Raw genomic sequence first — 13,505 nt, 5'->3', positions numbered from 1 at the left:
GGCCAGTGAGTTCAGTCGTGCCTCAAAACTACTGCAAATATGTCCCGTAAACATTATCAGTAATATGTAGCCTACTATATAGTAGGCCACACACACACACACACACACACACACACATGTTGTGTTTCCATGTTTTATGGGGACTTTCCATAGACATAATGGTTTTTATACTGTACAAACTTTATATTCTATCCCCTAAACCTAACCCTACCCCTAAACCTAACCCTCACAGAAAACATTCTGCATTTTTACATTTTCAAAAAACATAATTTAGTATGATTTATAAGCTGTTTTCCTCATGGGGACCGACAAAATGTCCCCACAAGGTCAAAAATTTCGGGTTTTACTATCCTTATGGGGACATTTGGTCCCCACAAAGTGATAAATACACGCTCACACACACACACACACACACACACACACACACACACACACACACACACAATTTGTTATCTTGTTATCAACTACATACACATCGGTGGCGCTGCTTTACGTGACTCTACTCTGCCCCTTTGCGATCGTATAAATCGTATTTTATATACGAGGTCGCAATTATAAAATACGATTTATTTTAGTCGTGAGGAGAAAGGTCTCGTTCACCCTTTCAGAGAAAGAGTGTGAAATATTTTGTTGTTGTTCAAATGCAATGAAATCGGGCAATATTTACATATGTAAAAACTATTGCTATACATGCTAGACATTAGAAAAAGATGACCCATGCTTATAAAATGAAACATTTATTCACTGAGCACCAACTGTGCAAAGGGGGGATTCTCTCAGTCATTGTCACATACTTTTAAAAGAGCAAAACCATACTTTTCCCCTAATTTATGATAGTCTCCCTAAAAATGCCACAGAAATCTGTGTTCAGATTTCAGGTCAGCATTCACTTCCATTGTATGGACCAACAGTGCTCAGATATTCTTCTAAAAATCTTCATTAGTGTTCTGCAAATGAAAGAAAGACATACACATCTGGGATGGCATGAGTGTGAGTAAATGACCAGAGAATTTTAATTTTTGGGTGAACTTTCCCTTTAAATACTTTGATGGCAAGTTCACAGACAAGAGCCATCATGGGCATGAAAAACAAACCAAAACTGACAAACACCCATCCCCTACCATGTTTTTAACACAAATTTTAACTTTCTGCTTTTCTGGGCCAACAAAATAAATCCATTGTTTGAATATATCCAAATACTGATATCTAAACATTTACAGATTTAAATGGATTAAAAAGAGCTTGTAACTATCAAAGTTTGTAATTTAATATCTGTAGTTAATGGATTACACATAAAAACCCACTATATTAGTCATGATGAGGCAATAAGACCATCTGTGAAGGCACACTGTAATGTGGTTAAGTTGTACAATGGAATAAGATCTACACATGTGTTACTGAGGTATTCTTTTGTATTCTAATAGTTGAATGAAAGTCAATTGGGTCACAGATTGAACAATGCCAGAGGGTGATTTACACATATTTACATCATGCTCAGAGAAGATATGAAACATGCTTGCAGTGCCATTTTCTCTGGCGTGTTACTTCACACAAGAGCTCTCTCTCTAAAAAACAAAAAAGAGTTAGACTGGATATTTCCCCAGCAGTCCAGCTACTGCTGCTTCCTACATCTGCAGTGTATGAGAGGAACATTAGTTTAAAAGGGTAGATGGTATAAGTCCAATTTCTAGTTCCTTCCGGAGTCCTGCATGTAGCTGTTCTCAATGCAAAGCACAATGAAGTGGTTCGAGCAGCTACGTGTGTGCTGCCCAAGCAGTCTGCCAGTCTGGAGGAGAGACACCAGTCCGGTTACTGCCATGTCACCTGTCCGCCATGCCTCACAGTAGTTGGTTATCATGCGGATGCCCATGGTACTCGAGCCGTGCCACACTAGTTTCTGAGGCCTAGAGTCATATTAACACGTACAGTTGGTCAGACACAGACAAAAACAGAAGCACATATCTAAAAACAGGTCTAGTTCACCCCAAAATGAAAATTCTCTGATCATTTATTCACCCTCATGCCATTCCAGATGTGTATGACTTTCTTTATTCTGCAGAACACAAATTACATTTTTTAGAATAATATCTCAGCTCTGTGGGTCCATACAATACAAGTGAATGGTGCCAAAATTTTTATGCTCAAAAAGCACATCATAATAAATGTAATCCATACGACTCCAGTGTTTTAATCACTATCTTCATAAGTGATTTGATGGGTGTGGGTGAGAAACAGATCAATATTTATGTAAATTTGTGGGGCCTGGCTAGCTCAGTGAGCATTGACTCTGACTACTACCCCTGGAATAATGAGTTCAAATCCAAATTGGCCTGGTTGCTAGGGAGGTTAGAGTTACATGGGGTAACCTCCTCATGGTCGCGTTTAGTGGTTCTTGCTCTCAATGAGGACCTACTAAGTAGTGAAAATTGGGCATTCCAAATTGGGAGAAAAGGGGATTAAAAATAAATAAATATTTAATAACGTTTTTGCTAGAAATTCTTCTAACTGCCCAGTAAGGGGCTTATGCGTGCAGAATATGAATCACCAAAAACACATGAAGAAGAATGTGAAGGTTTGTGTACATTGACTGAGAAGGGAGGAGAATTTCTGGAAACATTTATTTAACCACTTATGTCATATGGATTATTTTTATGCCGATTTATGTGCTTAAAAAGTCGGGCACCCATTCACTTGTATTGTAAGGACCAAAAGAGCAGAGAATTCATCTAAAAATCAATATTTGTGCTCTGCTGAAGAAAATAAGTCACACACATCCGGAATGGAATAAATGAGTAAATAATGAGACAATTTTCATTTTTGGGTGAACTAGTCCTTTAAATTCTGTTAACCAGTCGCCAAGTACTCTACATGGCCAAGAGTTTGTGGACCCATCAACACCATACCCATATTCAAAACCATGGGCATTAATATGGAGTTGGTCCTCCATTTGCTTCTATAAAAGCTTTCATTCTTCTGAAAATTCTTCTGGGGGGGTGGTATAATTGAATTTTTGACCTAAATGGTTTAAACTGAAATATTAACAGCTTAAATATACAACAATATGAAACTGCGTCCCTAAAATGCAAGCACTGTTGATGCAATGCGTTTATTTTTCATTCAGTGCAATTCAGCATGCGTTTTTGTTTTTTTCAAAGACATTTGTCACTAATATACTTCCATACTAGTTCTTTCCCACCACACTCAGTTAACCATTTAATTGGTACCATCCTATGACAGTGTGACATTAAAAGTCACTGAGTTATTTGGTATGTCTCATTCAGCTCAGATCATTTGACTAAGTAGGTTGTTTTGCTTGATTCAGTGATGCAACTACCCATTTTCAAGGATGTATATGATGCCTACATTGGTGCACCCCTATCCCCTTCAATTGGGGATGGGGATGGTAGGGGAGCGGGTAGATGCCCCCATTGCAACCCCTATTAATGTAGCACACCTATACATTGCATTTATGTTTTTTTAACCTCTCGCTTGATTTTATACATCTGTTTGTAATACAGTAGGTTTAGCTGAAATAGCCAAACCTGTTAATTAGAACTGGGTGTCCACAAACCTTTGGTGATGTAGTACATATACTGTAAACACTTTTTACCAAGCCTGATCTGTCATGACATTTCGACCATCAAAGGAGTAAATCGGAATAAGTGGATCAAAAATGGCCCCGTTGCCAGAGAACATAGCCATCCAGTTACTGAAGAGCACTTCTCCCTAGGGAAGACACATGGGAGGCTACATTTAAACAGGCTATATTGAACACCTACATCAAAATAAATGTAAAGAGCACAAACTGATACTCATTCATTCCAAAACTCTACATTTCAATCTACCACTCAAGCATGCTCTATTAATAGCGTACTTTGAGGTTCACCACTGGCAAACTGAAGTGGTCTCCTTTCTTGACAATGGTGGAGAGGTCTTGTAGGTGAGAGGAAAGAAAAGCTCTGTACGTAGATGTAAGGCCCCTAGCATGGGCTTGCTGGTAACACTGATAATCCGCCCCTCGGATTCCACGCATGTCCCCTGAGAATGGGGCATTGAGTGCCACAAGGTGCAACTGAGAAGGACAAACAACAAAGATCATGTCAAAGTGTCACTTTTTCACATCAATGATTAAAGATGCAACAAGGCTTAAGCAATCCTTACCCCAGGCACTGAGTGTGCAGTGTGCGGAAGAACATTGTAGTGTGGCATGTAGCTCTTTAACTCCTACAATAGGCAGAGATTAGATGTTCAGGCACTAATTACTATAAAAGTAATATACTGTGTATATAACGTTACAACTGCAATTACCCTGCAGAAAAGACCAGCATTGCGGGTCACCAACTTATGTTGTGTTCCCCTTCTGTTACTCACTCGATGTTGTGTCGATGTAGTGACACTAGAGGTTGCCCTTGAGAGCCCCAAAATACCTCAATCTTTGAGAAAAGGCCAACGAGAATTGTTGAGTGGAATTTGCATGCTCCAAAATACCTCAATCTGTGAGAAAAGGCCAATGAGAATTGTTGAGTGGAATTTGCATGCCACTACCCCGGACATACAGGTATAAAAGTAGCTGGAATGCCCACTCTCATTCAGATTTTTTCTTCAGAGCCGAGCGGTTGTGTATCAGCGAGCTGAATCCCACTGCTGTTCCATTCACCTCTGAAAGAAGCATATGCTGTTGGATATATGGCGCATTCCGGCGGCTTTCACTCCTTCTGCACGATTAGTGAAGATTACACCACTGGGCGCTTTGACAGCGCTACTAAAAGAGTATATATTTCTGAAAAGAGTATATTTTCCTCTATTAGACCAACACATTGAAGACTAGTCTTTTTAAAGATGCCTTTCCTTCTTTGTGTGATTCTTGGATGCGGTCGTTATCTCTCTGCTTCCGACAGCCACGGGCGTGGATGATTCATGTTCTCATTGCGAGGACATGACCATAGCAACTTTGCAGTCGAGGCTTTCCTTCTTCCCAGGGGAAAGCCACTTCAGCTGCCCCCCGAGCTACGTGTTCTACTTGTTTGTTTCCTTTTGTTTTGTGTTCGCCGCACCCCAATCGGGCTTTGATACCCACATTGTCAAAAAAAGAGTGGTTTCCTCACTCCTTGGGTCAGATAATCGGTGTTTACGGCCAGCGTTGTCACGGCCACCAGACACCGAGTGCTCACAGCCAGTGCCCCGTGAACACGGCCCTTCGCGCGCCTGGCTGCGCCACACCTACAACCACAGCCAGCTGGTTGTGAGAAGTCTCAAGGACGGCCCAAGAGGTCCTCCTCCTCGCGCGTTAACCCGCCCCATTCCGTGTACACGGAGCAAGGTAAATGCTTTGAGGTTCCCCTCAGCGCAGCCTCCTCGGGTCGAAATAATGTTCCTTGTCTTGGCATTGCCTCATACACGTGAGAGATACCTCTGGCGTTGCCACCTTCAGGTACATCAGATGCGATCATCCCCTTAGTGCCCCTCGCCCACAGCTTGGAGGCGTGGCTAGTGCTTTCCAACCATCCATCGGCTACGCGATTCAATTCGCCAGGTGCCCGCCCCGGTTCAGCTGCGTCTGCTTCACCTCAGTGCAGGGCGAGAACTCCGCCACCCTGCGGGCGGAGATCGCGTACCTTCTGTGCAAGGGCGCAACAGAGCCTGTCCCTTCAGCCGAGATGAGGAAAGGGTTCTACAGCCCTTCAAGATGCTGATGCAGAAACATATTTTGTCGTGCGTCCAGCATCAAGATTGGTTCATGGCGGTAGACCTGAAGGATGTGTACTTTCACGTCTCGGTTTTACCTCGACACAGACCCTTCCTACGGTTTCGATGGCCGTGCATATCAGTACAAGGTCCTGAGGCAGCACTTGCCACATTAAGGGAAGTGGGTGTATGCATACTCAACTACCTCGACAACTAGCTGATGCGCACACAGGGACCCGGTGGTCATGCACCTCAGCCGTCTAGTTCAGAGCATCTCTTTTCTCAGCATGGAGTTAGACTCAGTCTCAATGATAGCGTGCCTCACAAGCAAGCGTGCGCAGTCGGTGCTGAACTGCCTGAAGTCATTCAGGTGCAGGACAGCGGTTCCACTGAAATCTTTCAGAGGCTCCTGGGGCATATGGCATCCTCGGCGTTGGTCACGAAGCTCGGGTTGATGCATATGAGACCGCCTCACACTGGCTTCAGTCTCGATTCCCAAGATAGGCATGGCGCCGCAGCACACATCGCATAGCCATCATGTCGATCGGCCATAACTCATTCAGCTCTTGGATAGACCTCATGTTTTTGCGGGCAGGAGTCCCCCTACAGCAGGTGTCCAGGCATGCTGTGGTCACCACAGATGCCTCCAAGTCAGACTGGGGCGCTGTTTGTAATGGGCACACAGACGCTGGCTCCTGGACAGGACCATAGCTGTGTTGGCACATCAACTGCCTAGAGTTGCTGTCTGTACTGCTTGCCCTGCAGAGGCTATTGCCATTGATCCGGGGCAAGCACGTGTTGGTCCGGTCCAACCACACAGTGACAGTAGAGTATATAAATCGTCAAAGCGCCGTACGTTCTCCTCGCATGTCGCAAATCACCCGCCATCTCCTCCTCTGGAGTCAGCAGCAGCTGAGGTCTCTGCAGGCCACTCACATCCCGGGCAGCCTCAACACCACAGCGGACACGCTGTCATGGCAGGTGATGCTCCGCGGAGAGTAGAGACTACACCCCCAGGTAGTCCAGCTGATTTGGTGTTGATTCGGCAAAGCACAGGTAGACCTGTTTGCTTCCCGGGAATCCTCCCACTGCCCACTATGGTATTCCCTGACGGGAGCCTCCCTCGGGACAGACGCGTTGGCACACAGCTGGCCCCGGGGGCTGCGCAAATACGCATTCCACCCAGTGAGCCTACTTGCACAGACCTTGTGCAAGGTCATGGAGGATGAGGAAAAAGTTACCCTCGTGGCCCCATACTGGCCCACCCAGTCTTTGCACTCGGTCCTCACGCCCCTTGCTACAGCACCTCCATGGCAAATTCCCCTTAAGAAGGACCTTCTTTCACAGGGATGGGGCACCATCTGGCACCTGTACCCAGACCTCTGGAACTTCCATGTCTGGACCTTAGACGGGCACGGAAGACCTAAGTGGCCTACCACCGGCAGTCGTAGACATGATCACTCAGGCCAGAGCTCCCTCTACGAGGCAGCTTTATGTCCTGAAATGGCATTTGTTCGCGAGGTGGTGTTCTTCCCGAGACGAAGACCCCCAGAGATGTGCAGTTGGGTCAGTGTCTTCTTTCCTGCAGGAGAGGTTGGAGGGGTGGCTGACCCCCTCAACCTTGAAGGTATATGTGGCCGGCATAGCGGCCCACCTTGACATGGTGGATGGTAATTCCCTAGGGAAGCACGACCTGATCATCAGTTTCCTCAGAGGCACAAGGAGGCTGAATCCTCCTAGGCCACACCTATTCCCCTCATGGGATCTCTCCGTGGCCATCCTGGGCCACGAAGAGCCCGTTTGAGCCACTAGAGTCAGTCGAGCTGAAAGCCCTCTCCTTGAAAACGGCCCTCCTGACTGCGCTCACCTCCATCAAGAGGGTTGGGGACCTGCAAGCATTCTCTGTCAGCGACACTTGCCTGGAGTTTGGTCCAACAGATTCTCACGTGATCCTGAGACTCTGGCGGGGCTATGTGCCCCAGGAGGAGGCAGACTCAGCCCTGTTGTTGCTGTGTCTGGTTCGTGCTTTGCGCATCTACTTGGATCACACACAGAGCTTTAGACGCTCTGAGCAGCTCTTTGTCTGCTTCAACGGACAGCGGAAAGGGAACGCTGTCTCCAAACAGCGGTTTGCCCACTGAATCGTGGATGTCATTGCTTTGGCATACCAGACGTGCCCACCCCTTTGGGAATACGAGCACACTCTACAAGGAGTGTGGCATCCTTGTGGGCACCGGCCAATGGCACCTCTCAAGCAGACATTTGCAGAGCAGCCGGCTGGGCAACACCCAATACATTTGCAAGATTTTACAATCTCCGGGTTGAGCCAGTTCTGTCCCGTGTTTTGTCAGGTACAAACATGTACAGCTGGTCGGGTGTATCGCTTGCGTATAGCGCCTTTCCCCTCTGTGAGCCAAAGACATGTGCTGCTTCTCCCATGCGAGTTCACAAACCTATGAACCCTGGATGTCCTTCCTCCCTAGTCCTGTGGCTCGCGAATTCAATGGAGGAATTTACAGCAGGACCCACTATGAGGTCTAATATGCCCTGAAATGAGATAGGTGATCCACAAGTCCGGTTACTCCGGTAACCCCCTGTGATGTATTTTCCGTGGTACGGTCTCCCTGTAGGCAGACCCGCGTCACCCTTGGGCAGAGCTCTCTATGCCCTGGTTGCTGTGTTTGTAGAGCTCCTCCCCTTCGAGGCAGGACCTACCACCACGCCTCTTCCATGTGCAGCTGGTGAGCCCACGTGTCATATTGCCACATGTTCCTTCCTTTCGGGCAGGATATGGCCTCCGCGGGGTCTTTTCCCCCTCAAAGAATAGGAAAGGAAAAAAACACCTTCCCCAATGCGTATAATAGTGTTAGATGGCCCCAGCCAAATCTAATACTCTGTGGAGAGAAAAATCTAAAGCCAAATCTTATATTCTGTGGAGAGAAAACATAGAGAGAAAAGGCTGCGGCTGGCGCCTTTTTAAACAGCATCAACAAGCTAAGACCAGTATAGCAATTGCATTTTTTTTTTCAGGGATACAGTTGGATTTGAACATTATTTTGACAATTGCATCCCTGATTTGGCATGTTCTCAATGGAAAAGAGCTTTACAGTAAGTTTGACGCACCTGGCTGTGTACTCTGGGTATACTTTGGTCACTTGGTCTGCTCAGGCCTTGTGACAAAGCAGATGAAGAACTGTCTTCAGGAACTGGGATTAGCTCTCCCAGCTGAAAAAAAAACAAACACAGTTACATATCACAAGATTTTTGAAATGTTAAATAGAGTGGTAGGCTGATGCATCAAACAGATTTTTAGCCAATAATTGCATCTGCTTGGCTGATTAACAGTGTTAATTGTGTCTTGTGTCATTTCCAAACTTCACAGAGAGCCTTGACAATGGGTAATAAACAAAATGTATTTTGAATAAATATTATATAAAAGTTTCATTTTATTTCATGAAAAGAAGTGTGTTCTTTTTAGTCGTAAATTGATTTCCTTGAAAACTTCCAACAGAGTGTCTCTGTGGCAAAATTATGACCTTGCTCTGTTTGTCTGAGCATCCAGACTGCCCTATGCAGCAACAATGGCTCAACCAATTGACGGGGAAATATTCGGAAAAGCTGTTTGACAACCATTATTTTTTCAATCCCGTTTGATGGCGCAGAAATGACACGCTTCAGCTTTAAGCAATTTTGAGCACATCTCATTTGCTGTCATTAAGGTTGCACTTTATTTTATAGTACGTGAACTTTCAGTATACTAACAGTGTACTTATATAAAGTTTATTATATTAATATTAGGTAACTACATGCACTTAATATGGGTTTGGTTAGGGTTGGGGTTTGGTTTATGATTAGTACCTAGTAATTATGTAGTATGTAGATGTAGAACAGTACTGTAAAATGAAGTGCTACCTTCATTAAATTCTACTAAACATTTATAAGCATTATACTGGTCATCTGCTTTTTCAGACATTAGTTACATTAGCAGGCAACATGTCTGAAACAAAATGTTTTGATCTATTGACGCTAGTTATGAAAGGGAACAAGAAAATAAGTAGATACCTCAACTTTCCTCCAGCCCCCTCGTACTCTGATGTACAACTCACTCTTGTCTAAGACATATGCCATAGTCCCTTCTGCAGCTTGTCGGGTCTCAGTGATCAAGGTCTGGCTGTTTTTATATGTGCTCACCTTGACCAGGTAAAGAGCACAGTCCAAAGTCACAAAAAAATTCAAGGTATTTTCAGTCATTCGTGAGCTAGTTCTGTGTGTATGACTTACTGGGTTTCTATGGCCAGGAGCACCAGGAGGTCCAGCAGGACCTGGAGGTCCAGGGAGGCTGACAGCTAAAATGCAATCAAGTAAAGCTAAAGTTTAGTAACTTGTAAGTTGCTGATATTAAGTTTTATGTCTTGATGACTGATCCTCAAAACAGTTTTAAAGAGAATTAAGCTTCATCGAATGCCCCAGGTTAGATGTCTACAAATGTTTTGACAAGTCTTCTATCTACTGTCATGATAAAGAAGTTTTTCTGCACCTGAGGCTGAGCCATGCACTGACGGGGAACCTGGTGGCCCAGGAGGTCCTGGTGGTCCTTGTGGTCCTGGTCTTCCATAGCCAGGCAGTCCTGGCAGGCCTGGGGCTCCAATCTCCCCAGGAGGACCAGCAATAGAATCACCCTTGGGTCCCTGAATGCAAAAACATACAGTGTCATACATTAATGCTGCTCGTTCTTGGACAGGATTGTCAGAGACGATCTGCTTCCACTTGAATTATCAGCACCCAATCCCTCCGACTGCTAGCCAGTAGAAAAAATATAATCAAGTTGCATGATGATTGTCAGTAAAAAAGTATTTTCTGTGGCAGAAATCACACATTCACGTGTCTTTAATTGGTCAGAAGTCTCACCTTCTGCAGATCATTTACTTTAAACTGAAATTTATCTCATCATCTACCTCTTGTCACTCGAAAACTATCATGAAAATGTCAAAGCTGCTCTTTCCATACAATGAAAATACATGCTGATCACATGGCTGTCAAATTCACATGCAGTTTCGCTTGATTTATTACATTTTTGATTTGATTATAGATTGGAATTACAACCTGGGTCCCCTTGCACATTTAACAAAAAACTTTACTAACTACACTTAATTTAAAGAACTACTAAGTTGTTAAAAATTATTTTATCCCCTTTGGTCATGTCTTTTGTCCTATGGCACCAAGTGGGCCAGGACCACCACTGGTGCCCCCCCAGTAAAAATAAATGAATAACACCCCATCCTCAAGATTCTGATATGGTGCGTAATACTGAATATAGCCACCTGACCAAACACCTCTGGATGTAATATCCCTTTGCACAGTACAAATTTCACTTCCCCTGGCACAAAAAATCTCCGCGCCACTTTTAAAGGGAAAGCTCACCCCAGTAATGAAAATTCTGTCATCATTTAGGTGGTCCGAATCCGAGTGTGATTGTTCCCGGTGCTCCCCAGCAGCCTTGGTCTAGTTTCAGATTCAGGTATGATTCTGTCAAACCCAGGTGCTTTTGCATCATCAACTTGCATCATCACAAATGTGCATATGATGGAAAACACAACTCAAGTCACTATATATGTGTGTTTGTTATTAATTTGGCATCATTATAGCACACCAGAGTGAGAGACACTTGCATCTCTTTGTGTTGCATGCTGTAATTTAGCAGTTTACATGTTCTGGAGAAGGGGACTACATCTTATGCTCACAAACAATCTTTTTTTGAGGACACTCATTCATGCACATGTATAAAAGGCACCTCACCTCTGTGTTCCATGTAGTTGCCCTACCACTCATGGTGCACATGTGTTTTTTTTTCCTCCAAAAAGTCATTTTACTTCCTGAACATGTGCAGACCTGAGTACAACCAATCTCAGACCACCTCCTATAGGTAGTCTCTGTTTCTGTACCACAGTCCGTTCCCCGGTCTGCAAAACAGCTTTCACATTAACAACTTTTCAAGTGAACCGTACTCTGTCTCAGACTAAACTGCCAGTGTGAAAACTCCTTACTCTCATGTTGTTTAAAACCTGTATGTCTTTATTTATTCTGTGGAACATAAAAGGAGATGTTAGACTCAGTCACCATTAATTTTCATTGCATTTTTCTTCCATACAGTAAAAGGTGACTCAGGCTAAAATCCTCTATGAGATCTCTTATTGTGTTCCATGAAAGAACAAAGTTATATGGGTTTGGAACAACATGAGGGTGAGTAAATGATGACATTTTGATGATAATTTGAAGTGAACTGTGCCTTTAATTCAAAACTGTGCTCAGTGCCTAGGTAAACTATCAAAACGGTTTCACTGTTTTACTGAACTGTAAAATGAGTTTACTTTGAAATCCTCATTGCTGCCTTGCACTGACACCCAACATACTTTAAACAATAGAGCTTTCAAAAATTCCAAATCTCAATTCAACACTTTTTTTTTCAATAAAATATATATTAGACACAGGTACTCTTTGTGAATATTTAAATAGTGGTATGAATTTGTTAGCTTTTACTTTTTAGTTTTAGCTACTGCAGACTTACCACAAGGCCTGTTCTCCCCAGGAGCCCTGGAGAGCCAGGCAGACCTGGATCCCCTTTCTCTCCCTTCTGCCCTTTGTAGCCAGTATCACCATTAGCAACCTAAAAAAAACACACATTCAACATCAACTGCAGTAATGATGTTCAGTCCATGTTTTCAACAGGAAATTGTAGTTCTTAGGTTATCATTAATAACATATCAGCTTTTATTCAAGCAAAATGAAAAAAAAAGATTGCTATTTTATAACAAAGCAACTTGTAATTAAATAATTATTAATTGGAACACATTTGTTAAAGGGATAGTTTACCCAAAAATGTAAATTATATCATCATTTACCCTCATGTTGTTCCAAATGAATATGACTTTATTTCGTAGAACACACAAAAAAAGATGTTAGGCAGGATGCCTCAGTCACATTCACTTATAAAAAAATAGGTGCAATGAAACTGAACGGTGACTGAAAGTAATATGGGTTTGGAAAAAGTTAATCATGACAAAAAAATAAAAAATATTTGGGTGAATTATCTCTTTAAAGCTGCTTTAAGCCATTTCTGTGCACTACTGGCACCAAACAGAAATGCAAAATGTATGATTGTTTCCAAACAGGTTTCCCAAACACTTGCCCTTTCTGCCCTTGTAATCCCATCCCAAACTCACACCATTGGCAGAAAGCTGACTCTAATTTTCTGACTGGCTAACACACATGCGCTGCAGTCAGATTCATTTGTGGTGTTTACAGAGTCTAGGGCTCTCACTGAGACCAGCGTTATTTCTCAGGACACCTTTTTCAGTGATATCTGTCAGGTAGTAGGGACATTTTATGCATTTTATAAAAAATAAAAAAAAGATGCTTATTTCTGGTTTAAGTGTGAACATATAGGTTCACTGCTCAGTACATATTTCATCTTATATAAATACTGAGAATGTATGCTTACCACATAACCCTCAGGAAACATAGACACTGTGGAGAAAGAGACATTAAATTACAGATCAAGACAATAGATTGACAGTGACACTGTCACAGACTATTCCTTTAGTCAAAAAGTGTTAAGGTATAGTCATTGCACTGTCTGTCAGTCAAACTATGCCATATAAAATGTTTAATTGTCTAACATAACATGCACAAAACACTTCTGTTAAGAGTTTTCCACAATATGTGGAATCTTTCAATCTTTATTATACCTGGAGTTCCTGGCAACCCAGGATTTCCTACATCACCCTTCTCCCCTTTGAATCCAAGCGACTCTCTTCTATCAA

The 13,505-nt window shown here is 43.2% G+C and overlaps 1 protein-coding gene across 3 annotated transcripts in view; it reads right to left on the bottom strand.

The window, feature by feature from the left end:
- Positions 1–745: 745 nt before the first annotated feature.
- The window catches only part of col15a1b (collagen, type XV, alpha 1b), an 88,494-nt gene continuing 75,734 nt past the window's right edge, over positions 746–13,505 (bottom strand). For all 3 annotated transcript variants that reach the window (XM_052128930.1, XM_052128931.1, XM_052128932.1), the window contains 11 exons: positions 13,431–13,505; positions 13,184–13,209; positions 12,251–12,349; positions 10,223–10,373; positions 9,967–10,031; positions 9,748–9,876; positions 8,809–8,910; positions 4,162–4,224; positions 3,875–4,072; positions 3,611–3,726; positions 746–1,904 (listed from right to left, as the gene is read on the bottom strand). In XM_052128930.1, coding sequence (XP_051984890.1) covers positions 1,688–1,904; positions 3,611–3,726; positions 3,875–4,072; positions 4,162–4,224; positions 8,809–8,910; positions 9,748–9,876; positions 9,967–10,031; positions 10,223–10,373; positions 12,251–12,349; positions 13,184–13,209; positions 13,431–13,505 — 1,241 coding nt within the window. In that variant the 3' untranslated portion in view covers positions 746–1,687. The remainder of the gene's footprint in view (positions 1,905–3,610; positions 3,727–3,874; positions 4,073–4,161; positions 4,225–8,808; positions 8,911–9,747; positions 9,877–9,966; positions 10,032–10,222; positions 10,374–12,250; positions 12,350–13,183; positions 13,210–13,430) is intronic.

Source organism: Xyrauchen texanus, chromosome 6 (assembly GCF_025860055.1).
Source record: "Xyrauchen texanus isolate HMW12.3.18 chromosome 6, RBS_HiC_50CHRs, whole genome shotgun sequence".
In the NCBI taxonomy this organism is placed as follows: Eukaryota; Metazoa; Chordata; class Actinopteri; order Cypriniformes; family Catostomidae; genus Xyrauchen; species Xyrauchen texanus.
Note: the sequence above shows the minus strand (reverse complement) of the source record. Positions and strands in the feature narration are given on the sequence as shown.